Below are 27,211 nucleotides of genomic sequence, written 5' to 3' on the forward strand. Positions count from 1 at the left end.
CTGAGTCTAGATTTCTAGGCTTATGCTTCTAAATCATTTGGCAGAGAACAGAGTTGATACTAGAAAAAGAATCACAGGTCGGAAGGCTGAGTTGGCATCACACATCAATATCAATGAAGTAGCTTTATTTTAACATGGGTTATGAACAAAAGCCATTCTGGAGAGAACAGGGTTAAGATGGGACTTAGCTGACATTAAAATGTATCCTTTAGGAAATCACCAAATATCATAATGACTATTGTATACAAGTTGAAAAATTTTGAAACAGTGTAACTTTCTTTTTTGGCAAAGGAATGCTTAGAAATAAACTACCATTTCAGTTCTTAAAAACGTATAACTACAAAGTCTAAGACATCTTTAAATCTCCCAAATTTTCTATAGGCAGAATCAAACTAAGTTGTAAAAATAACATTTTTTATTAGAGGAATAATCTTCAGTTTTATTTTTGTTTTCCATATGGCTCAGGATATATTTGCTAAGAAACTGTTTTGTACCCCCAGATGTTTTGACATAACTCAGCGTGAATGCAATGCCTGTGGATTAATTGTATGTTTTGTATACAATCTTCACCCAGGTGATAGTCTGTCTTCTGAGACCTCTGAGTCTCTGAGAATTTTGTCCCATTAAAGTCTATTTGTTTCTCAGCAGGTAAGGTCATATTTGATTTATACTGGGAGGAATTTTCACATAGATCTTGGCATATTCAGAATTTTTATCCCTTTATCTTTCAAGGACACATTTTGGAGTATCAGGGTGATGCCAAACATAATAAAAGCAAATAAAATGATAAGTCGGCACTTTTAGTTTATATATATATCTACACTTTTTGTGAGCCACAGACTTTTACATCCAACAGCATATTTACTAGACTGCTCCATAGACTTTCCAAATTCAATATTTCCTCAACCAAATTTATGAGTTCCACAAATGTAGTCTTCCTCCAATGTCCCTAATTCTCAGGGAAGGCACAATCATATAGACAGATAGCCTAACCAGAACTCTAGTGGTTATCCTTGACACTTTCCCTTCCCTTAATATCTGATTTATTGTCCTTGGGACATAGTGTAGCCTAGAACTATAAAAATCTCCTTTTATGTGGTGCGAGAAGAGGGATGAAGGTTTGGAGAGAAAGCCTTGAATGCATCCTAAAAATTGCCTTCTGTGGTTGATGCTTACTATACTTATCTAATAAATGGTGAGTACCTTTTTTGCACACTTGAAATAATACTTTATAAAATAGTAATAAAGCCTTAATTTAGGCACAAAATGTGAAGTAATGTGAATTTAATAAAATTAAAATTTCATTGAGAATTACATAATTGCAAAGCTGAAAACTGAGTGAACTGTAAGTTCAGTTCATTCTATTGCAACACAGAAGTGCCACTTTAACTGCTAAAAAGATCTACCCACCACCTTTGTGTGAATTATTTTTAAATCATGTGAATTTTGACTAGTGAGAAGTCAGGAAAGCATCTTTCCCCTAGACTATGGTAGCCCCATGATTTGTTTGTGAGAAAGATGTTCTCCCCAACTACCACAGAAGTCCTCAATAGCATCTTATTGTTTGATAATGAAACTTTCCAGTAAAACTTTGTTCCATCTTTATGTACTATTTATGAACTGAATCTTTAACATGAAAGCAAAAAATAAAAAAGAAAAAGAAAAGGAAAGGAAAATTGTATAATGCAATACAGCTTATGATTCCATGCAGATTTGTTACTTGGAAATTTACATGAACTAGGCTTTTCTGAGCATTAAGAATGGCATTTCGGTATTGTTTCTGGCTGCAAGTTAAAATTTATTCTAGCATTCCCTCGCTGCTATTTCATGCAGTGGCGATCTGGCAGCCAGATACTCTTAACAGGTGTTAAGAGTTGGGAATCTTAATCGAGTTTTGGATGTTAAAGCAACCTCAGTTTGGGTTGACAGGGTATCTAAGGAAAATGTTCTTATTTCCATTCTCTAGTTCCTGTGACAGTGCTTTTTGTAATGGATACTGTATGGTCATATATTCAATTTTCATGGGAGATGCATACACTGAATCTCATTAAAAAGTAACCAGGCTTGGCGTCACAGACATCTTCACAAACAGGAAGGCCCATTGTGTCTCTTCTCCCTCTTAGAATGAATTATCTGGTTGTCAGATTATCCCAGCTTTTCTTTCATTTGCTAAGAGGAACTCATGGACGTTGCAATAAATTCTCTGAGCACAACCACCCAGTTGTCCATTGCTTGGGCTGCCCTGGCCTATCTGACCTGTACTTAGCATTATTGATGTTCCAAGTTGCACCAATAAGTCTGACTTAGGATCTGTCATAGAAGGTGTCACTTGCCTTCTGTATTTTGGTCCTTTATGTTCTTTGCGGCTTGTCATTCATAGCTGAGATATAAGGGAATGATGACTCTCCCAGGTTGCAAAACATGGAGATGATTCCACCTGAAGCCTCAACTTCCTCATCTGAAATATAAAAGTTTTTGTGAGAATGAAAGGAAATTACATCAAAATATTTTATGAAATGTTAAGCTGCAATAACATTCTGAACCAATTAGCCCAAGTTTACATCATATACAGAATATTGAGTTAAGTAGCTTTTTTCCTCCAGTAATGATTACATGTCAGTAACTGCTCTAATGCCTTACTATATATTATTTCACTTAATAATGACATTAACTATGTAAAGTAGTTTTATGGTCAAGGTAGTTGAAACAGAGAAGTTTAGGTAAATGCATTTGATCATGAAACTCAAGGTAATAATAGACCCAGAGACTTCATTCAAAGCTGTATGTCTCCAGAATCATGAACTAAGCTGATCCCCTTTAAGTGGTCAAATAAAATATTAGTACTAGTTCAACTTACATGACCTTAGGCAAAAACCACACACTCTCTTTTAGTCCACTTAGCTTTTATATCTGAAAATACGGGATGAGTTTCACTTGATGTTCAAAGGTTAATGGGTAAAGGTTTCTTCGTAGTATAATTCTTTTGATTTCCTACAATGTACCTCTTTCCAAAGCATTCTTTCTCCTCACTTTTTACAGTAAAGCATTACTGTCATAAATCAGATAGTCAGGAAGATTTGCGTGTACTCCTGGGAAGGATTCATTAGGGAGTGGAGGAGGCAGGAACAGAAAAGGGAAGAATCTAGCAAGTCTTATAGAAAAAAGGTGTCAGCCAAATTCTGTAGGAGAACTGAGAATGTAAATTAGGTCCAGGATTTGTTCCAGTCAGAAACAAGGGGACTCACTCTGGTTTCAGGCTAACAGCATCCCTCATGGGAATGTAAGTGAAGGCTGCTCAGTTCAACTCTCCGTGAACCCAAGGACTATAAAGTCCATGAAATTCGCCAGGCCAGAATACTGCAGTGGGTAGCCATTCCCTTCTCCAGGGAATCTTCCCAAACCAGGGATCAAATCCAGGTCTCCCACGTTGCAGGTGGATTCTTTACCAGCTGAGCCACCAGGGAAGCAGCTTCCCAGAGATTTCAGGTTCTTTGCCTGTTCAGTCAAGAAGGCTCTGTTTGAGGCTGTTTCCCAAGGAAGAGTAACATTGTCTCCACCCAGAGTGAAAGCACAGGGAACCCGCAGCAGGGTCACAAGAATTGGTAAAAGTATTTAAGGGGATATCGCAGAACACCAATAGTTTCTGCTAAGATTACCTAACATGTATTCCAAGAAAAAAAAGTAAGTGTTTACTTGATTACTAAATATTTAATAAAATTGTAAATATTTATTAAAGAAAAAGGGCTTCCCTGGTGGCTCAGATGATAAAGAATCTGCCTGCAATGCCAGAGACCCAGGTTCAACCCCAGGATTGGGAAGATCCCCTGGAGAAGGGCATGGCAACCCACTCCAGTATTCTTGCCTGGAGAATTACATGGACAGAGAGGCCTGACGGGCTACAGTCCATGGGGTCACAAAGAGTTGGACATGACTGAGCAACTAACACTTTTACATTAAAGAAAAAAATCTAAATATATACATTTGGAATTAGTATACAATTTACAATGCTTTGTTATCATTAACCAGGAAAATGAAAAGAAATACAAATAAGGTAGGTATAATCAATTGACAAAAGAGTAAATATAAGTAGGATACATATAATAGGTTAAAATTATCAAAGAAATATAAATTAAAAGAAGTACCATTGTTTGCATACTGCATTTGTGAAAAAAAGAGAGAGAGAAATAAACAATAGAAGTAAGGAAAGAATTTAGTAGACTTTGGGGACTGTGACTTATTATTGTTTTTTTTTTTAAGTTCTGTATGCTGCTGCTGCTGCTGCTAAGTCGCTTCATGTCCGACTCTGTGCAACCCCAGAGACGGCAGCCCACGAGGCTCCCCCGTCCCTGGGATTCTCCAGGCAAGAACACTGGAGTGGGTTGCCATTTCCTTCTCCAATGCATGAAAGTGAAAGTGAAGTCCCTCAGTCGTATCTGACTTCCAGCACAAAGTTTTTAAATTATGCAAAGTGCAATTTGTCTGCTTTTTTGTTTTTTGTTTGCTTAATTCAAGGTGATAAAGATTTATACATATGTTTTTGTAAAGAGCTTAATAGTTTTAGCTCTTGTATTTATCCATTCTTAGTTACAGTCTTTTTGTATATGATGGAATGAAACAGTCCACTTCATTCTTTTATGTGTGATCACATCTTCATATCACCATTTGTTGAAAAGACTGTTTTTGTCCCCATGATGTTTTCTTGCACCCTGGTAGAAAATAATGTCCTGTAAATACTGTGTGTACTCCCGGATTCTCAATTGTATTCCAATGATCTACCTGACTCTTCTTATAACTAATAGTCATGATTAATGTAGCTTTGTGGTGAGCTTTGACACCAGGAAGTGTGAGTATTCCTATTTTGTTCTTTCTCAAGACTGTTTTGGCTAGTCCATGTTAGAATTTCCACAGTAATATTAGAATCAGCTTGTCAGTTTCTGGGGGTTGGCGGGGGGGAGTGGGGTGGGAAGGCTTCTTACGAAATACATGAGCTTAAAATTCCTGGCCCCTGATGTACTGAGAGGAGTGAAAACAACTATACAAAAGATCCAAAAGAAAAGTGTTTGGAGCCATATAAAGGCAACTAAGACAAAGAGAGGAAAAAGAAAATTAAAAAAAATAATTTTGTATTGTTAAAAAAACAAAACAGTCAAGTAAGCAACTGTCTGTAACTGACAAAAGACTTTCTCCCATATGTGTGCATGCTGTACATGTTAATAAACTATTTTTCACTAAAAAAAAAGACAAAGACAAAGGGAGGATCCAAATCACTTACTTACACCCCAATTCCTCGGGGCAAAGAATGACACTGGATGTAGTGTTTCCTCTTCTTGGTTATGAACTTATCCAAGGCAGCAGTTTTCAAGGACTGGCCTAGCCCCTGCCCCTTGGGTATTATGCAACCACTGGAAAGCACTATCTGCTGGCAGGAGAGCGGTACTTAGAGAGAAAGAAAGAAAGAAGGCTGGCACATATTATTAAAATTGTGAAAAAATTTTTTTTACATTTTAATTTGAGGTTTTTATTAAAATAGTGAGATTCATATACCCTCCATATCATACCATATAAAGTTATAATTGGAAAGAGTAACTGTTCATTAATCACATTAATTGATAGTATACCAGAGTACTTTTTAATATGTGCACAGTGTTTTAAAATTCGCAAATTATATTCACATTGTTTTCCATTTTTAGCATCATAATAATGATGGAGTTAGGTAGTATTGCCCAAGCTTTATGGACCCAAAGTCTCATAAGATTATTGAAGGGACTTGCCTGGTGGTTCAGGTCTAAGACTCTGCACTCCCCGTGCAGGGGACCCAGGTTCAATCCCTGGCCAGGGAACTAGATCCCACATGCTGCAACTAAGAGTTTGCATGTTGCAACTATAAAAGATTCCACATGCCCCAACTCCCAACTAAGACCTGGCACAGCCAAATAAACAAAAAAATAAAATAAAACAACATCATAACAAAAGGATTATTGGAGTGGTAATAATTCAACCCCAGGTTTCCTATTTGTTCACTGACACTTCGTTGTCCATATCCTTCAGTATGTCAAAGAATTTCCTGCTCATAGTATCAGCTCTACCAATTGCTTTATGGACACATACTTTCTCAATCCATGAAGTATTTGATACCTGTATTTTCAGAAATGATATGTGACCTTTGACTTCACTTAACCAAAGTATGTGCAACTCAGTTTAAGGCTTTTTTGAAAGCAGTGTGACAGACCAACTTCGATGTGCAAGATTCCCTTTCTCTGAGATGACATTTCTGACACAAGGCCTGGAGACAAAAGAGGAAATGACCTATGGTGTTGCATCTGCATCCACTCTCTCTCTCTCTCTCTCACACACATACATACACACACGCATACACAAACCATGCAAATTTTTTAAATTCAAAAGAAAGAAGAATGGCCACCTTTCCAAAGGGAAAAGGAACTGTTTGGAGAACTTGAATAATGTAAAGTTTGTCTGAAAGCTTTAAAAATGAAAGGTGTCACTTTTTACCCATTAGCCTGGTGGAATGATGAGACCCTTGCTACTTCAAAGAGTCATTCGAGTACAGTTTCCAGGGAAGGCTGCTTGAAAGATTTTTTGCGAGGGGAGGTGTGGTTCCCTCTGGGGCCTTTCTTTAGCAAACTTGTAGTTTAGTGTTCACTGAACTTTTTAATGTAACTTCTAAATCTTTCTGGGTCCCTCTTATAAATTCCCAGAGAAGACAGGAGGTATCTTCTGTCATGGTTCAAGCCCAGATGGAATTTCTAGAGGCTAGACTAGGGTTCTCTTCTCCTGCTTAAAGATATATATGTAAATAAACACACACACTCAGTCGCTTGAGTCATATGCAACCCTTCACAACCCTATGGATTGTAGCCCCCGCAGGCTCCTCTGTCCATGGGGTTTCCCAAGCAAGAATACTGGAGAGGGTTGCCATTTCCTTCTCCAGGGGATCTTCCCATCCCAGGGATTGAACCCATGTCTCTTGTGTCTCCTGCATTGCTGGCAGGTTCTTTACCCACTGAGCCACCTGGGAAGCCCATCTACATACGTGTGTGTGTATATGTGTATATAACCTCAATGATCAGAGAAGTAAGGGTGCATTTGGACTTCAAATTTTGGAAATAAATCATACTTTGCCTAAGAGCTTTCTTGCTGCTCTGTCCAGAGAAGTTAGATGGGTGCCTTGGAGTACCATTAGGAATGCTAACTGTGGGTTTAGGATTTCCAGAGAGAAAAAGGACAATGGGCAGAGCTGTGTGTGTGGGGTGGCAAATGGTGTATAATTATTTGCAAATCTGCCTTAAGGCAGGAGAGTACCAACACCTCCTATTACGTCTACTTGCCAGGGGAATACTTCCTAGCTAATTGAATATTTCCCAAGGAGATTATTTTTATCATTACATCACCCCCAAATTCACATTTCTGAGACTTCTGTCTACTGTTTTCTTTAATACTTAAAGCATCAACCATAAATAGTATCATTTTTGCTTTTAATCTTATCCGATATAGTAGGGATTATACATTGTTTTCATTTATAGTGATTCAGAAGGTGGGGTCAGACTTCAGTGCATCTTCTTATTCCAGTCCCTGGTGGGCAGTTTTTCATATAAGCAACCATCAGTCTTGCAGTTGGCTGCCATCTCTTCTCTGCTTCCAAAGCAAAGTTGGCTTTCTGCCCAAAGTGCAAAGGCAGCCAGTTGGCCTGGTTAGTCTCTGATGGGCTCAACTTTGCATTTCCCAACTCTGAGAAATTTCTTTGGGTAAACAAGCCTGAAGAGTTACCTGGTTTTGCATTTTGTAATTTACTTGTGTTTGGAATCAAATCATTGTCATCTTGTAGGTAGTTTTCTCCCATCCATACATTTAATCCCATTCTTAGTCCACCTTATTCCCTAGACACTTAGTACCAAATCTGCTTCCGCAGCCAGGGACTTCTTTACATATACCAGTGTACTCACACACACACACACATGAGCACGCACAGACACAATTATTGGTCAAATATGCCAATCAAATGTCTCAAGAAGTCTATTTTCAAAAGTGAAAACATTCTAATATTCTTACATTCCAACATTAATTTAAAAAATGACTTTTGAAGAAAAAGGAAAATAAAAACAAAACAATAAATAATAAAAAATGATTTTTGAGAAGTTGAATTAAAAAAAAGAGTTTGCTAGCCATACTCCCAAGAAAGACAATACTTTAATAAATTTTGTAGTTTTATAAATTTTATAAGATCATATCAATGGCTTAAAGGATTTACTGTGATACAGTTTTATGGCTTCTAAATTCTAAAGTACCCTCTGTTAAGATAACTAGAATATGAAATATTTTGTCAAATTGTGATACCTATTTTTTTCTCATCCTGATGGAATTCCTATGTTTTTTCACTGTTTTGGCAGATAATTTTACTTTGTATTTACCATGTAAAAAATAAGTATAAATCTATAAAATATGTCATCACTGTTATTTTAACTAAAATTATTAGCACATATCCATTCTTAAAATGCTATAAAAAAGAGAGAGCTATACATGTATGTCAATATCGATGTATAATTTTACCTGGGATTAAGGGAATTGTCTCAACAATTTTGATTTTCAGAAATCTTTTTACCCTTTTAAGTTCTAGGAAATGGCTTCCTGGAAATGTGCTTCCACCAAGAAATATGCTTCTCCATATGACTTAGATGAGACTTTTCTAAGCTCTTTCTCTTGAATACCATAACATTCACAGATGACCCTCCTAATTTAGCTGTGATGTGGCCAAACACAGACCTTTCTCCTTTTTCTTGAACCTGCTCTAAAGGGCAGATATAGACCCTCTAATGTCTTGTTTTTTATCACACCAATGATTAGCTGAGATTAGGTTTATTCCCCTGAAACTAGACAGACACAGAGACAAACATTTTCTGCTCAGCTGACTGACTGAGACTCATCTAACTACAAACCTCTCCAAGTGCCATCACTCTCGGTTCCTCCCCATGCATCAAGGTCACAGCACATGCAAACACCTTCTGATCTTTCTATCTGGGCTGCATTCCTTACTCCAACCAATGATGCTAGACAAAACTATAAGTCCATTCAAATAACTTCAAGCAAAACTCTCGAGCCAGTGGGTAAGTTCATCCTCAAGCAGTTCTTGAATAACCTTCTTTTTTTAACTGTCTGCATTTGGTTTTAGCACTACACACAGGTATGGTCACATCCAGATATAAACATACATTTGAACCTTTGTTGAGCTCTTTGTTTAAAACAGGGAATTGTCCTTCACCAAATTAAAAGTCCCAAAAGCAAGATAATGAACATCTTTTCAAGTCTCCAAAACCTTTTGGAGTATGTTTCACAAGGGTAAGTGCTGTTAGCCTTTGGGGTCTATTTGGTTTTTTTTTTAACCAAAATTTTTTCAAAAAGCTTTAAAATATTTCTATGGCTGCATTAGTCTTAGTTATGGCTCTCAGGCTTCTCTCCAGCTGTAGTGCAGGCTCAGCAGTGGCTCAATAGTTGTAGTGTGTGAGCTTAGTTGCCCATGACACGTGTGAACTTAGTTTCCCTGCCAGGCATTGAGCCTGTGTCCCCTGCACTGGAAGGCGGATTCTTAACCACTGGCCCACCAGGGAGTCCCTAACCTTTTGGTTTTATTCCCTAAAGAAACTAGGTGGCAATTCCTTCCCTTCTTTCTCAATTTATAAACACCAAGCAAGTTTTGTCCTCTTGGGATATCCTTTTTTTTTTTCTTTTTTGAGACAAAACAGATGGGCCAAATCTGCTATGAGTTATTGCATCTTATTCCTTGGTTATTCTGTGGGTCACCTTTGAGGAGGTCATGTGGTGTGTGTTGGGGGGTGGGTGGGGGCACACCAAGGAAGGAGCTAGTGTACATTCATCACCTGGGGCTGTGAGGCCAGTGCTTCTCTGCAGTTCCTCCTTGCTGCTCTTAAAGTTTACACACCTCATCAATATCTAACCTGTTAATGGTGACAATGCAGGGCCAAACTCATGTAAAAATCTTCTGCAAAATTGCTGGAAAAGGTGGGCTCTTGCGATCACGTGCCATTGAAGCAGTCTGGATTTTCATGAAACAAGAATACTTACCACCATTTCTGAGCTGCCAACCTCAGCACTAGGCACATCACACTTGATGTTTTTTCAACTGCACAATGATAGGCTGAAAGTCAGATTCAAGTCTGACTCCAAAATTTCTGCTCTCTCCTTTAGTGATGATTAATTTATCTCAAGGATAAATTTCTGAATGTGCCACAGCAAATCAGAGATTGTAGAACACTTGAAAACCTTTTCAGGCTATCAATAATCTTTGGAAGAGGTTGTGGGTGGGGGAAGATAACTCTGAATTCATGAGTACTCACTCAGTCGTGCCTGACTGCGATGCAGTGGGCTGTAGCCCACCAGGCTCCTCTGTCCATGGAATTTTCCAGGCAAGAATACTGGAGTGGGTTGCCATTTCCTACTCCAGGGGATCTTCCCAACCCAGGGATCCAAACTGCGTCTCCTGCATCTCCTGCATTGGCCACTTTAGCATTTTACCACTGAGCCACCTGGGAAGCCCTCTGAATTCACACTTTATATTCTGTTAGATGAAGCAAGGAGTTAGGCCCACGATGAGCACACGAACTGCAGTGACTGAAGGTCTCAAGAGTTGGTGCCAAGGCTGTCTGTCCTCAGGCTTCTCTGCACAGCTCAGTAGGGGAGCCCAATGGTACAGACAGAGAAAAAAGCCATGAAGACTCGTGGGAAATTATCTGATGGCTTTCTCCCTGTAGGGTGTTATGAAAGTTTCATACCCAAATCTGAGGAAGCAGAATGTAGATTTCTAGAAGCAAGATGAGATGAAGCCAAAACATTATTTGTATCAACATGAGCTCACATCAACTCTTTCTGAATGTGCAGTTGTATTAAACTGCTTTTTTTTTTTTTTTTTTTTTAGGAATAATGAAGTTTGAGACAGAAATGATTCTTCCTCAGCTATAAGAAATTTATTTCAGGAAGCTGGCTTTGTACATTGTATCCTTTCTATGTCTACCCTTTACTTGCACTCAGGTTTGTGTGGGAGTGGTGTGAAGCTCCTGAATTGCCAGATGGAAACCCCTCTGCAGTGTGGAGAGGACAGAGAACCTGAACCCAAGACTTTTGTTTCTGAGGCTGAGAAGACATATCCTTGAAACTTTCCAGAGCCCCACATCCTCAGCGGTTGCTTGATCAGTGAATTGTCAGGGCAACCTCTCATCTACCAGTCCTCTAATTTCAGATCTCATAAGATGATTTCAAAAGAACAGAGTTGGGTAGTGAAGTGAGATAAGAAAAATCTGTCTATCCATGATTGGTAAAGTTAGCAGGGAGAGAAAGGCAGAAGTACTGACTGATGGCAACTCTGAGTGCCAAGATAAAATACCCATGTTGGTGCCCTAAAGATTGGGTGGTAATTTAATGCAAAACAAAATTTACATAGATATCTTACTGTGACACTCAGATCCTTCAGTACTGAGTGTCCAGCTCACTGTCTATCCCTGCATCTCCTCTACACTCACCATATATTGCAACTGGACTCTACTGCTGGAGGATGGCATCATGCCTTCCTGGTGCGGCAGCGGTTTAAAGTACCTTCTGCTGCCATAGTCCACTTAACCACCTCCTGGCTTTAGATTCCTGAGGCTTGTGTGTCTATTCCAATCCATTGAGGGCTGCCGAAACACCAACGATCTTATACTGAACTCTTCAGGGCTCTTTTGAGACCCTTCTCACTAGACTTGGTGTAATGAGGTTCTGTACTTGGATTCCTTCCCCTGTGAACTCAGAGCACAGCTTTTGCCAAAGAAATCCTTCTCACAAAAATCCTCCCTTGATCTCTGGTGTGTTGTGTCCTCTACCAATTCTTAGTTGCCTATTTTGAAATTTTGGCATTGGATCTGGCAACTTCCACTGAAATTTTGTCTTAGTGCCTCATTCAAAACTTCTAATTTCACATTCTGTTATACAGCAGTCAGCATTTCCTAGTTCATAAGGGTACAATTAGGTGACAATACCTTAAGTTTGAACATTGTTACTTTTTTTGTGACTAGGATGTCACTGACATTTTTTCACCTTTTGCTTTGTGATTTTGGGGCTACAGAACTTACGTGTTATTGTGGTTGTTTATTTATGGCATTAGAATATAATGCACAAGTCCTTGAAGTCAAGATACTGTGAACACACACTTCCTCCAGGGAATTTTTCCAATACATTGTGAATGCATCCTATGTATGAGACATAAAGCACCCACAATAAATAAATAAGTTTATTTGCAGAGACCTATGAAGAAAACAATCTGCTTCTCTTTTTAAAAAGACCATAATTTTATACTATGGAGTGGGTATCATTATAATAACAGGAGTGGACTAAAGTAAGAGAGAATAAGGGACATGAAATCATGGGAAGAAGGTTAACCACATAACCCTTTGTAAAGTGTTTACTTCATGAAACATCTTGAGATATCACATTGCCTACACACATGATTCCAGTGGATATTATGAAGAATATTATGATTCTACAAGCCAGATGAATATCTGTAGTAAATACATTTATCCAGAGAACACACAGCTAATAAAAGAGGACCCTGTTACTCCTAAGAGTGTAAACTTGTCTTGGCCTGAGAGGATGGTAAACAGATTGGGAATGTTGGGATTGAAGAAGAGATGTTCTGTGTAATCATAAGTGAAAGTGAAAGTGAAGTTGCTCAGTCGTGTCCGACTCTTTGCGACCCCATGGACTATAGCCCATCAGGCTCCTCCATCCATAGGGATTGAGTGACTGAGCAACTTCACTTTCCTTTCTGTGTAATCATATCAACATATCAAACAGCACTTCTCACTTTTTGATAGGCTATATAATGTATCTGTTTTATTTATTATCAGTCTTTCCACTAAAATATAAGTTCCATGAAGCTAGAGAGCTTTGTTTTGTTTTTTGTTGCATCTTCCATGTCTGGGACCTAGTTCCTGCAAGATTTATATCATGAATGAGCTAAGAAGAAAGGGTGTGAGTATGGTAGGACATCACTTTGCTGACAAAAGTCTGTATAGTCAAAGCTATAGTCATGTGTGGATGTGAGAGTTGGACCATAAGGAAGGCTGAGTGCTGAAGAACTGATGCTTTCAAATTGTGGTGCTGGAGAAGACTCTTGAGAGTCTCTTGGACTGCAAGAAGATCAAACCAGTCAATCCTAAGGGAAATCAACCCTGAATATTCATTGGAAGGACTGATGCTGAAGCTCCAATACTTTGGCCTCCTGATGTGAAGAGCTCACTCATTGGCAAAGACCCTGATGCTGGGAAAGATTGAAGGCAAAAGGAGAAGAGGGTAGCAGAGGAAGAGATGGTTAGATAGCATCACTGACTCAATGGCCATGAATTTGAGCGAACTCTGATAGTGAAGGACAGGGAACCCTGGGGTGCTCTAGTCCATGGGGTTGCAAAGAGTTGAACACGATTAAGCAACCAAACAACAAATAGCAGGGGAAGGCAGGTTTTTCATTCAACCCAAAGATTTTTAAAATTACCTCTGTACTTGTATACTGTCTGTAGGCAGTGGTCTTCTCTAGAGCACAAAGCAGCACCTTCTCTAAAGTTCAGGCTAAATTCTATGACTGCTGGCCTGGGATATTTTGAGGCATGACACACTGGAGGTGTTTGGCCATGAAATTCACTTCCAGTCTTGTGGTTCTAAGGATGGGCCTTTGCCAAAGAATTTACAGAGGAGGAAACCCAGGACAGTTATATTGTGTTGTTAATGATGACTAATTGAACTTGGGATATGAGATATTGATGCCACTGAAGGGAAAAATTGTAGTTTAACAGAAATGTAGTTCAGAAATGCTTTAAATCATCGTTAGAAATTCCGAGTTTAATGTGTTGGTGTATCAGACAGGAGACATCTAGAAGGAGATCATATTCATATTCATATTCATACAGATGAGCAGAGGCTGAGTTATACCATGCCCATTTATTAGGAAAATCCACATCTCTCTCTATAGGAGGTAGAGATACTCAAGAAAAGTATGGAGAAGAATGGGTAACTCTTCCCTAATAAATCATGACAGCTAACTTTGCTAAATAATTAGCCTCAGTATTAAAAACCATAGGAGGCATAATTTTCAGATAATTATATCAGAAGAACAAGAATGTGCCTTGAAAGTTGTAATCTGTATTATATTTTTTCTGTTTATTAAAAAAATTTTTTTTATTGTGGCTACTCTGAGTCTTCACTGGCAGTGAGTACAGGCTCTTTATTGCAGAGCACAGGTTCTAGAGCTCAAGCACATGTACAGGCTCAGTAGTTGTGGCTTGAGGGCTTAGTTGCCTTGTGGTACATGGGATGTTAGTGCCCCAACCAGGGATTGAACTCATGTGCCCTGCATCGGAAGGCAGATTCTTAATCACCGGACCAGGGAAGTCTCTATAATCTGTATTTTGATTGAGAACATATAGTAGATTTTGAAAGGCTTTATTTAGACTATGTGATAATTTAATACATATTAATAAAGCTGGCTTCTGCTGCTGCTGCTAAGTCGCTTCAGTCATGTCCGACTCTGTGCGACCCCAGAGACGACAGCCCACCAGGCTCCCCCATCCCTGGGACTCTCCAGGCAAGAACACTGGAGTGGGTTGCCTTTTCCTTCTCCAATGCATGAAAGTGAAAAAAGTGAAGTCACTCAGTCGTGTCCGACTCCTAGTGACCTCATGGACTGCAGACTACCCGGCTCCTTCATCCATGGGATTTTCCAGGCAAGAGTACTGGAGTGGGGTGCCATTGCCTTCTCTGAAAGCTGGCTTCTAGTGTATTTTAAAAGTCATGGTGAAAAGATGCCATCAGTGAGTAGTATTAATACATTTAGCTATACAATTTTATATTATGTAGAATGTAGTATTATAGTTTAATGTCCTAGGTGAGAAAAACAAGAGGCCCAGGGTGACTTTATTGCTTACAGGGAGCAGAGCTCATACTTGAGTCTCTGTCTTCAGAACCTGAGTGTGAAACTCTTTGGCCAGAGTTCTGCTTCAGGGAGCTGTGAGTCACCAAACTGGGACTCTGCCTTACCATGGGACCGAGCAGCTGGCTGCTCATTGGCAGTGAGAGTGTCTACCACTTGTCCTTGACTCAGCGGTGGAACCCTCTACCCCCAATTCTAGTTCTAGTGCTTACCACCTGCTACGAGGAAGCCTCACAGTGAAACTGCAAATTAATGATTGTACCAGCCAGAGATTTTTAGACGGGCTGATACAACCTGGTCCCCAGTACAAGGCTATCAAAGTAATGAGCTCTTTTTTTTTTCTCTTTACCTTTTTCCACTAGTGATGATGTTCACCATGAGAGAAGCTAATGGGTAGTCAAGTACAGAGGCTTGGGAGTTGGGAGAAAATGAGCTGATCAGGGAACCGTGAATAAGCTGTTAAAGCCAAGTGGAAATGAGAAGTGGAGGGAGTTTGAGAGGTAGATGAAGAAGGCATTGTGGAGCACTGAGACAACATGGGGGAGTTTTGTGTAAATGCAATTTCAGGGGAGCATTTGCCCCACAGCAGCATTACAACATCCCTTTTTGTACACTAGATTTATTTCAGTGGGGAAGGAAGAATGGAAGGGCCATAGGAATAATGGGGGACCAATGAATTAGTAATGTTTTGGAAAAGTAATTTTCAGTCTTATATGCTCAAGAGCAGCACCTGCTATAATTTAACAATATTTGTGTGAAAGCTAACTTTCACTTGCGACACAGGAAAGATTGGCCAGTAACTGCCCAGCACCCACAGATGGTAGAGACTGGGTCAATTTTCACTTAAGAGAACTGTGCCTTGCATTTGTACAACGCTGGACAAAGAGCTGCACACTCAGACTCTGAAGACAGGGACTCAAATATGAGCTCTGCTCCCTGTAAGCAATAAAGTCGCCCTGGGCCTCTGTTTTTCTCACCTAGGATATGAAACTATAATACCTACATTCTACATAATATAAAACTGTATTAATAGTACTCACTGATGGAAAGATGAACGAATATAGATTCCAGGGCTTGTGTGTGTGCGTTTTTTTTTTTTTTTTCACGTGCAGTTTTTGTAACTAACTCAGCACTACTGGATTAAAGCATGTTCTATCAAACTAAAAATCAAAAGCTTTCCTATGGGGAAAATCTTAATGTTAAACCTGGAAGAGGTGACAGCCGCATTACTGCCATCAAAAGTAATTTATTAACCATGTCTGTTCAAAATATTCTGATAGGCACTAAATCCCAGGGGCTTCCTGTTTCAATGTATCCTCTTCTTGCAGTCTTTTCACTGTGCTGTTCGGCTCTCCACCTGTGAATAAAATGGATACCTGGAAAACTTCATCTTTGGGGAAACTATTACAAGCCAAGAGAACGCTGTTTTCATCACCAGCGCCAATCATACAGTGCAGGGAGGTGTATTGGAAGGCTGCCATCCTCAACCTCTCTGTCTTAGAGCTTGTAAAAACATCTTTCCGGTTTCCACTTTAGACCAGGAAATCTGGGAAGAGATGACTAGCGAGGTTTTGCACCATCAGCATAAACCATGCTGATGCTGGCTCTTTACCCCCTCATCCCTCCTTCTTAGGCTGGTCCTACACTGCTCTTCAGACACAGGTACACAGGTGCCTTTCTATTCAAAGGAAGAGAAAAGAAAGAATTTTGTATACCAACCCGAATCGTCTAAAATATTACCTTTCACAATCAGTTGTCCTGTGACGTGTGCACTTGCACGTACATCTACATTTAGACAATATTTTAAAAGGTAACTTATCACAAATCGGCTACGAGGTATCTGCCAGGTGTAACTGCACAAAGGTCTGTTTCACCAGCATCTCTTTTAGGAAGTCGGAGAGAAAGGACTCTGCATCTAGCAGCGCCCGCCTTCACGCAGAGAAGCGCACAGACACCCTCCCACGCGCACACACCCCAGCTCTCTCGCCCCGCAGCTTCAGGCTCTGACCCCACTGCACCCGCAAGGAGAGGGGCTCACAATCCGCGGGTCGGGAGCTGCTTTTGCCACTTCCAAGTGGGGTTTGCTTGGATCATTTATTTATCTTGTACCCGTAAAGAAACCACCATTGGGTGTTGGTGGGAGGCGCTACTCTGCCAGAAGCCCAGCCCGTCCGCCGCGGCTTCGCGCACACCGCACCCGCCTGCCTGCCAGCGCCCGCCTGGAGTCGCCTCCCGCCCGGGGTCCCTGTTTCCCGGGATCCCCGACGGGGTCTTCCGTTTCGCGTCTCCCACTTGGGAGTGTGAACGGGCAGCGGCGCCGGGCAGTGCCCCGAATCTTCTGCGGGCTGACGGGATTCCCTCCGCGGCGGGTCGGACAGCACCCTCCGCGGACAACCCCGTGCGTCCCCGGCCCCGGGCTCGCGGCGGCGCAGCTCGCTGGAGTTTGACTCTCTTGGGCAGCGGCGCCGGCGCCGAGCCGCAGGCGGCGGGAGCGAGGCGAGCCCGGCCGCTCGCCCTCCGCGCTGCGCTCGGATTGGTCTTTCGCAGACAGTGCTGGCCGAGGGTTGGCTGCGGGCCGGCTGAAGAACAGGTGCACCTTGCCGCCCGGACTCGCGGAGCAGCCGCCGAGGAACGCGGCGCGGCGGGCCGGGCGTGCGGCGGCGGCCAGGCCGGCCCCCTGTGTCGGAATGCGGCTCTCCAGCGCCCGGCGTGCCGCGGGCGGCCGGCTCGGCCCCTGAAGGCGGCGCGAGGCCCAGAGGCGGCGCGGGCGGGCGCCCGGGGGAGCGGGCCGGGTGCGGCTCCCCGAGGATGCCGGCGCGGCTGGAGCGCTTGCAGGCGGCGGGCAGCAGCAGCAGCAGCAGCAGCAGCAGCAGCAGCAGCAGCAGCAGACGCGGGGCCCCGGCGCGCAGGAGGCCGCTTGGCGGGCAGCAGACGCGCCCCGCCGCTCCCTGACCGGCCGGCGGTGCCGGGGGCCCGTCTCGCCCCTCTTCCGCGCTCCTCGCCGCCCCCTCCCCGGCCCGCGTCCCCTCCCCCGCTCCTCTCCTCCCCGCCCGCCGCCCGCCTCTCGGGGGGAGGGGCGTGGGGGCAGGGAGCCGATTTGCATGCGGCCGCCGCGGCCGCTGCCTGCGCCCGAGCCCGCCGCCGCCGCCGGAGCCCGCGCCCGCGCCCGGCCCGCGCGGCCCCATGCCTCTGGCGCGGCCCTCGGGGGGGCGAAGGTGAAGACCGGCTCCTAGGATGAGTGAAGGGGCGGCCGCTGCCTCGCCACCTGGAGCCGCTTCGGCAGCCGCCGCCTCGGCCGAGGAGGGCACCGCGGCGGCTGCGGCGGCGGCGGCGGCGGCGGGCGGGGGCCCGGACGGCGGCGGCGAAGGGGCGGCCGAGCCCCCCCGGGAGTTACGCTGTAGCGACTGCATCGTGTGGAACCGGCAGCAGACGTGGCTGTGCGTGGTGCCTCTGTTCATCGGCTTCATCGGCCTGGGGCTCAGCCTCATGCTGCTCAAATGGATCGTGGTGGGCTCCGTCAAGGAATACGTGCCCACCGACCTGGTGGACTCCAAGGGGATGGGCCAGGACCCCTTCTTCCTCTCCAAGCCCAGCTCCTTCCCCAAGGCCATGGAGACCACCACCACGACCACCTCCACCACGTCCCCCGCCACCCCCTTCGCTGGCGGCGCCGCCTCTTCCAGGACGCCCAACCGGATTAGCACCCGCCTGACGACCATCACGCGGGCGCCCACTCGCTTCCCCGGGCACCGGGTGCCCATCCGGGCCAGCCCGCGCTCCACCACGGCACGGAACACTGTGGGCCCCCCGACGGTCTTGCCCACGACAGCCCCTTTCTTTAGTAGCAGCACTCCGGGCTCCCGACCCCCGGTGCCAGGAACCCCCAGTACCCAGGCCATGCCCTCCTGGCCCACTGCGGCATATGCTACCTCCTCCTACCTTCACGATTCTACTCCCTCCTGGACTCTGTCTCCTTTTCAAGATGCTGCCTCCTCCTCTTCCTCCTCGTCCTCCTCCTCTACCACCACCACCACCACCACCACGCCACAAACTAGCACCAGCCCCAAATTTCGTAAGTAAACACTCTCTAAACTCTGATTTACTACTGAGTTTCCATTCTGCCCTCCTGCTGTCTTTTCCCCTCGCCGCTTCTAGCATCCTTCATCCCCAGCCCGGATTGGAACATAGAGTGAGAGAATTAAAACTGGCCACAGGGGAGGAAAAAGGTGCCGGCCTTTTCCCCTGTGAGGGGAAAAGGTGGAATGAAGCAGAGGGAGATTGTCAGCCAGGCTCCATGGGCCCTACTTCACTGGGTCCCAAATGAGAACTAACTCCCTTCAAGGGGTTAAAGCCAGTGCGATCCCTCTTCACTGCAGACCTGCTGTCGAGTTCTGGGATCCAGCTCCTGGTGAGAGCTGGGGAGGGAGGGAGGGCCTTCCCCAAAGGACGGAGCCCTTTCCCTGCATGTAGAAAGCAGCGAAAGAAATGCACATGCATTGACCGACGTTAAACCGCGGAGGGAAGTTGTGTCCGTGTGGGGGTGGGCTGGGGGTTGTGTGTGGTCATTTGATGGAGATGTTGGTACAGTGAAGCTGTAGACACTTCCAGCAGCCCTGACCCGGGCAGGGACCAGGAAGGGTTAATTAGAAGCCATTGTGGGAGGTAGGGAAAGGAGGCGAACCATGGCGGAGGGCTAAACTGATAACCGCCTACCCTGCCCGTGGACATTCCAAGGTGTAGAAAGGATTCTGTCTGCCGAGAGTGAGTTAACTAAGGGGAATTATGAAGAGAGCCCTGCGGAGCTGCCTTTTCTCTGGGAGGAGGAGTTTTTTCAGCTCTGCCAAGCATTTGCTTTGTTCATTTCCCAAAGGTGGGGTGTGAACCTCGTCTCCCCTCCCTTATGCCTGAAAAATTTAGGCAAAATGGGACAGAGTTCCCTGCAAGGATGAGAAAATCCAACTCCTTTGAAACAGGTCACTCTTTGAATATAGCTTCTTCAACCGTGTCTCAGTTGCTGCCAGCACTGGTCAGTTACCCCAGGCATGAGAGCTTTCTGCCTGTCTGGGAGGTGTGTATTTCCTCTGTATCTTTTTAAATGTTTCAGATGACTAATTGGCCTCCCACCACTCTCCCACTACCCCACCTTGTTCTTATTCTAAGGAAATTTTAGGCAGCCTCTTAATCTGACTGTGGATCAGGATCTGAGAACAGTTTGCAACCTGTGAAGGTTATTTAGGACAAACCCCCCAGCCTGCCAGTTCAAGTTCTATGCAAGGCTTTTCTCCCCAAACTGCCTGGCTGTGCCTTCCTTACGCTGTATTTCTGTTTTGAGCCACAGCATCTGGAGGGAAAGGAAGAGTGTTCATCATCATCATTAACTCTTGAGTAGGAATACCAAGCTTCCAGTCATCTGGGAAATTTTCATTTCCTTGACCTATGGTTTTACCTGGGGTGGTATTTAACCTTTGAAACTTTTTTTTTTTTTTTGATTTGTTGAGGGTAAAGTCCAAGGAGAGACATTCCTGATGTTTTTACTCTGCTTTGGGGGAAAAAAAAAGGCTAAAAAGATAAATTGGGAGACAGGGAGGAGAGGGGAATGAAGAGAATCTGCCACAAAGCAGAATGGCAGGCAAGCCTGTAACTTGCTGCTTCTCTCTCCTTTGGCTGAAGCAGTAATTTTCGAGAGCACATTTTCCCAGGAGGTGTGTAGAGGCTTCTCTCAGCAAATCTAGCTGCTTGAGTTTGGTGGATGGGTAAAGGATGTGCAAGTGTATGTGTGAACATTCAGTGGATTGAACATAGATGCGTTTATCCTGAAGACCCCAGGTTTTTTTTTTTTTTTTTTGGTCTCTTGATACAGTTGGTATAAATAATGGAGTATGGGTATACTTCTCAGCCTTCTGTGTATGTCGAGGGACGGTTGAATATAGGGGATATTTCATGTTCTTTCTCAATTGATTTCCTTGCTTTCCATTCTGGAGGTCTTTAAAGAAAAGCCCAAGGTAATTATTTCTACCCCTTCATGCTCCCTTCCTACATTCTGTAGAAGGGAATGGCAGTGTGTTTAATAAATAATGATTATTGACAGGGCTCTCAGCCCTAAGGAAAAGGGAGGGGGGAACCTGTAAATGGTGTCAATGTTCACTTAGACATATAAGCAGTATTTGTTTTATGTGTATCTGAGGCTCAGCTCCTGCTCTTTTTTAAACCTCCGGCAAAGAGTTGAATTAAGGGATTTACGAGTGTGGAAATCCAGCAGAAACTGACCTGGTTTGTCTATATCAACAAGGGAAATTTTAATGAAAGGAAGATTATGTAGTTTCCATAAAAGATGAGTTTAAATAGGCAGTTTGTATGGTAATTTAAAGAAAAATGATAATTTAATTATTTTTTGAGTACAAGATTGCAGGGTGATTAACAAAAGGAAATAAAGGTTTCATTTGAGGGCTCATCAACACTGCTGAAGAATGGCCTGAATATCTTGCATTAATATTTTTCACTTGTTTTGATTATGCCACCAAAGTTCCCAGGAGAGAAAGTCCCCTTTTTTCCTAGCTCCTACCTTTAGACTTCAGTAGATGCTTTTTCTTTTCTTTTTTTTCCAAATGAAAGTCATGGGTTGTATTTTAGCCCCTGAAGACAGCTGACAGTGATGCTTTTTTTTTCTTGAGACTGTCTCACAAATTCTGAAATTGCCAGGGTCTGTGCTTTTGAATTGAACACAAGGCTTGTAGAATGAGTATTTGTGTTTATCTTAGCTCAATCAGAAGGATACTGTCTGTAAAGGTAGTGTAGCTCTTTGGAGTGGAAGAGGCTGGTTCACTCTAGAATAAACACACTTGCAAATGAGTAATAAGATTTTTGTAAGCAAAAGTTATATTTGCTATGGGAAGACCCAGTTTAGGAGATTGCTTCTGATTTTCTGTAGGATTAATAGCAAAGAAAGCTTGAACTTGCAAGGTGGAGGAGGAGAGGGGCTTGGAAGTGGACTCTTCCCACTTCCAACTTTCAGAGCGTGAGCCAGACCAAAACATTCTTCTGTGTTACTGGGGTATCTTGGATTCCCAGGACTTGCCTTTCCTTCAGATGCTTTAAAAACAAACATCTTGAACATACTGCCTCTAAGAGATTATTTCCTACAAAGTGTCTCTGCAGCTGTAAGTGTAGGGTTAGTTTACAAATCTTTTAGTCCAAAGGGAGGTGTACTGCAGACAGTAGAGAGACAGTAATTTTGACCAGTGTATAAACATCCTTTTAGGGCACATTGAATTGTATTTTCACACTTGAAATGCGTACGTGTGTGTAGAATGTTGTCAGTGCAAATGTGGATTGTTGTTTTACTCAGCAGAAAACACCCTTTAACAGATACTTAACAGAAGACTAGATCTTGGCTAAATTCAAGTACTAAACACAACCACTTTTAATGGATTATTCTTTGGGTCGTGTTTGGAAGGTATATAGCTTATTCCAGTGAGTAAGATCACAAATCTTGAGTAGTGTATTTAGTAGTGAAATAAATGTAAAGTGTATCATTGATGTTTAAACATGGTAGGATGACAGTTTTAGTATAACCAAGTGTTTAAATCAGACTTTATCCCAAACGTCATTTTGGAGCATTCCATTGATAACATTGACAGTTTTATTATCTATTCTTTTTAAACATCTTCAGTCTTTCAGCAAGAGTACTCGGAGTTGCTTTATAAACAGCCTCAAGTACAATTTGTTTAAAGTTACTCCTATGTTGTCTTTTCTCCACGTGAATTGGGGCCATCAAAGGAATTCCAGCATAGAAAGGACTCACCCCAACCATATGGGGTAACCACAGTGAGAGGATTCAGAGTTTGAGATCAATATTTCTTATGAAATCCAATTGAGAGGTTTTTTATGAGCACATGTTGCAGCTTGAGTACATTTTGATTTCCTCTGGCCTTCACACAGGATTATGAGACTCTTCTGCTTTAGTCAATTATGCTGTGCATTGTACATTTCTGACACTTATGTTGTGCTTCATGGTCCTAACAGGAGAAAAAGAGGCAGGCAGGGGTGTGGGCATAGAACCGGTAAGGTTGTTTTTAGAACCATTTTTAATCTGGCCTCAGAGCCTTAAGGCTGTGGTTTCAGTCTTCCTCCTCTGTTCCTCATGACTGAGACAGAAGGGGTTGGGAGTGCTAAGAGAACGTTCCTTTTGCATGCTTGATTGGTGAATCCAGACACCTCTGGTCTGTGCAATTTCCCGGATAGCCTTTTTTTTTTTTTTTTAAACACAGTGTTTAAACACAGTGTTGATCTACATGTTTGTCAGAAAGAAAAACAAAAACTTCAAAAAAAGCTGGTGTGTGGCAGCTTCTTTCTTTACTTTAGGTTAGTAAAGCAACCACCGTTTCTACATCCAGGTTAAGCCATAATCAAGTGTTGATGCCGAGTTGGAAAGCAGTGCCATCCTAGGCGGTCTGGTGTTTAGAAGAACAAACTGTCTCTTCCTCTCTGGCGTGCTTTCTCAGCTCCTCCTCATCTACACACCACAATGAAAAGGAGGATGATTTTCATCTACCTTCTTATGTAGAAATTCTTTCCTCATAACCTCTCATATCCAGTGCCAAACATATCTCAATATTCTATCTGAGGTGTAGAAAGTGGAACATGAAAGCTGGCCCTGAAATATATAAGAGCAAAGAAAGAGCCATAAATCTAAGTCTGAAAACTGCATTTGAATTGCTTGTGAATAGAACTAGAATTCATTTTTCTCCCCATGAACCTGTTTTTATCTTCAGACTTTTGTGTTGGGTGAGGCACAGAGCTGGTACTGCGTTGGCAAATACCACTGAGACATTTTTGGAGTCTAGAGATTTTACTTGTCTGTACTCAAAAAAGTGTTTCCTCCAGAACCATGTACATATGGAAGGCAGGAGGGAGAAAGAGACTCAATTTAAAGCTTTGGGATACCAGGATGGAAATGTACCTAAATCCATTCACGGGCTTATTAATGAAAGTCTTAGGACACATGGTTTGGTTTTGCATTTTTACAACTTTTTCTCTGAGGACTTAGGGACTCCTTCCTTACCCAGTCTTTTATAGATTTGAATCATGGCTCTGTCTGAAGGCCCCTTACAGACTTTTGATTATTTTATCTTACTTTTTATTTCCTTAGCTTATCGTATAAACAGTAGTCATTACAGGAAATTTTCTTAGATATGCTTAACCTTGCCATGTTGTTTCAAGTTGTTTTAAAAGTCAACCTTTTTGGTAAGCCATGTTTGACTAGGTTGATAAAGAAAGTTAAGGGAAAAAAATTATACCTATTGATGCAATTGAGATAATCAAACTGTCTTGGTATTTACTTTTTTAATTAAAAATTTTTTTTGAAGATTCAAAAAACTTGATGGAAAACTAATGACCATTTATTGTCCCACACAGATTGATGTACAAATATACTGATTTTGACAGTACCTATTATCTGAGTCCATGAAACAATTAATTGTAGATTGAACATGCATTATTATATCCATTCTTTTCATAATGCCATGTTTTCATTTTAAAATTTATTTTAATGACTATTAAATGTTGATTGGGGTATTACTATGCTGGTGGTTAATTGGTTAATTTAAAACATCTATAAAAGTAATTGTTTAAAAACCAGAAAAATAAAACTTTAAGTAAACTTAAAAGTTCAAATATATACAACACATTCATTCTCCCATACCTTAATGTAGGCATTTTTGAAAAAAAATTATATCTCTTAGTTTGAGCTTAGCATCTTTTTCTTTTTCTTTTCCATATGCTACTCTTCTAATTACTTGTTTCTTCTGCAAAGATACTGGTGAAGGAATTTCAACCAGATTTTTCATTGATATTCTAATATCCCCCCTGCCCTGGGAATCTTTTATAGGTTTTCTTTTTCTTTTACAATTTTTTTGCTCATATAATTCAAAGTAATTTTCTTTCTTTTCCTTTTTTTCCCCCCAGCAACTCTCCATTTGGAGTTTCAAAACATTAAGCTATAATTGAATAGAAACTACAATTATCTTTCATTTCCGCAATCATACGCCATTGGCTTACATAAAATTTAACTAAACAACATAATTATAGTAAGAACAACTGGCATGAACAGGTTTGATACCCACACTGAGTGTTGGTGAGCACACAACCCAAAAAGAAGTCGCAGAGGTATGCAGGCATCCTGCAGGTTGGCTTGCTGGCTGTGACTTTCTCTCCGTGCCGTGGCCCTAAGTTCATTACACTGGGGTGGTGACAGCTGGCTAAGGGTTGGGAAAGTATCTCCTTTATAGGTAATAGTATTGTAAATGTAAGTCAGCCATGACCATATATTTTAGGAACTTTACTGGGAGGGAAAACAGCATCTGGAATAGAAGAGAAAAAAATCCAAAAAAAAACACCCTGTAGCCTTGAATCCTGTGATAACTGTGAACCCCAAAGAACCAGCTTAATCTCTCTGAATTTTAACTTCTTCCTCTGGGATAATGAGGGGGTGATGATAATAACCTGCTTCGTATACCACTTCTGAAAGAGCCTATAAGCTGCAAATACTCTACTGTTTTTATGTCAGTTGAGATGGAAAATGGATAGGCTGGGTATTTTCATCTAAAACCACATCAGACCATTGAATTCAGCTGAAATGTTGGAGCTCATTTGCTACGTGACTTGAGGAATCTGCCGTTACAGTGAGGGATGATTTTGCTTGCATGCCCCTGGATCTCTCCTGTATTCCTCTCTGGTACCCTGGCACACACAGTGGAATATGGTGTAGAAATCTCCCTCGAATCACCCTGAAAGCTTAGTCACAAACTGGAACCCACCATTTCTCATCCTTTGCTTAGTAGATAGTTTTGCAATCTGTTTTGCACATATGTTTCTTCAAAAGAGGAACTGAAATTTGAGAGAAAATGGGAGAGATTATTGAATTATAATTATCTGGAAATCTGAAACCAACAAAATTCTGAAAATTTTTGGTGAAACAAAGGATGCCCTCATGGCTCCTTTTTTGTTCCCTTCCCACACTGTCTTATTGTCATTGAATCTTTGGAATTTAGAGAGCACGTTAGTAAAAACACGTGATGTCTGCGTTGCATTCTCTTCCCCCTCTTAATTTAGGAGTTACTGCGGTTTAGGTTCCAGAGGATTAGTGGGTTGCTTGTGCATCAAAGAGCTCTTTTAGATAGATGCTTTTGTACGTCAGGGAACTTTAATATTAGCATTTTGAAAACATCTTGCTTCAAGTCTATGTTTGTTGGAACCTTCATCCTGAATTATATTTCACAGTATTACTTCTTTTTGTTATGAGCCTTTATTTTTCAAGACAGGTTGGTGATTGTACATAAATCATAGCTTGCCATTTCCAGGCATAAAAAGAGGCTAGTCAAAAACAAGCCTGCAAACTGAATTCAGAATTTAGTTTAATAATAGAAGTTAAGCAGCTTCCAATGATGATTTTGTCTTTGAGGACTTTTCCTAGACATAATAGTGTGTATCATGGATGCAGTATACACTGTAAGAGCAGGAAAAGAAGTCTTCTGAATCCATGTAACTGCTTTAGCAGTGATACAGTGTAGCCAGAATTATGAGCAGAGACTTTTCTTTTTAGCTTTTTATGTTATGTTGCTGCTGCTGCTGCTAAGTCGCTTCAGTCGTGTCCGACTCTGTGTGACCCCAGAGATGGCAGCCCACCAGACCCTGCCGTCCCTGGGATTCCCCAGGCAAGAACACTGGAGTGGGTTGCCGTTTCCTCCTCCAGTGCATGAAAGTGAAAAGTGAAAGTGAAGGCGCTCAGTCGTGTCGGACTCTTAGCGACCCCATGGACTGCAGCCCACCAGGCTCCTCCGTCCATGGGATTTTCCAGGCAAGAGTACTGGAGTGGGGTGCCATTGCCTTATAGTCAATTAACAATGTTATAATAGTTTCAGGTGGACAGCAAAGGAACTCAGCCATATATATTCGTTTATCCATTCTCCCCAAATTCCCCTTCATCCATGCTGCCACATCGTATTAAGTAGAGCTCCCTGTGCTATATAGTAGGGCCTTGTTGCTTATCCATTTTAAATATAGCAGGGTGTACATGTTGACTCAAAACTCCTTAACTGTCCCTTCTCATCCTCCCCTGTCTGGTAACCATGAGTTCATTCTAAATCTGTGAGTGAGAAGAGAATTTTTATGCTAAGCGTTTGATAAGAATTCTTCAGCATATTAGCCTACTTCCTAAGATACCCTTCCATG

The 27,211-nt window shown here is 42.3% G+C and overlaps 1 protein-coding gene across 3 annotated transcripts in view; it reads left to right on the plus strand.

Annotated features, from left to right (window-relative positions):
• The first annotated feature begins 18,217 nt into the window (after window positions 1-18,217).
• NRG3 (neuregulin 3) overlaps window positions 18,218-27,211 on the plus strand; it is a 1,249,006-nt gene continuing 1,240,012 nt past the window's right edge. For all 3 annotated transcript variants that reach the window (XM_070364634.1, XM_070364635.1, XM_070364636.1), the window contains exon 1: window positions 18,218-19,055. In XM_070364634.1, coding sequence (XP_070220735.1) covers window positions 18,218-19,055 — 838 coding nt within the window. The remainder of the gene's footprint in view (window positions 19,056-27,211) is intronic.

Source organism: Bos mutus, chromosome 28, assembly GCF_027580195.1.
Source record: "Bos mutus isolate GX-2022 chromosome 28, NWIPB_WYAK_1.1, whole genome shotgun sequence".
Taxonomy (NCBI): Eukaryota; Metazoa; Chordata; class Mammalia; order Artiodactyla; family Bovidae; genus Bos; species Bos mutus.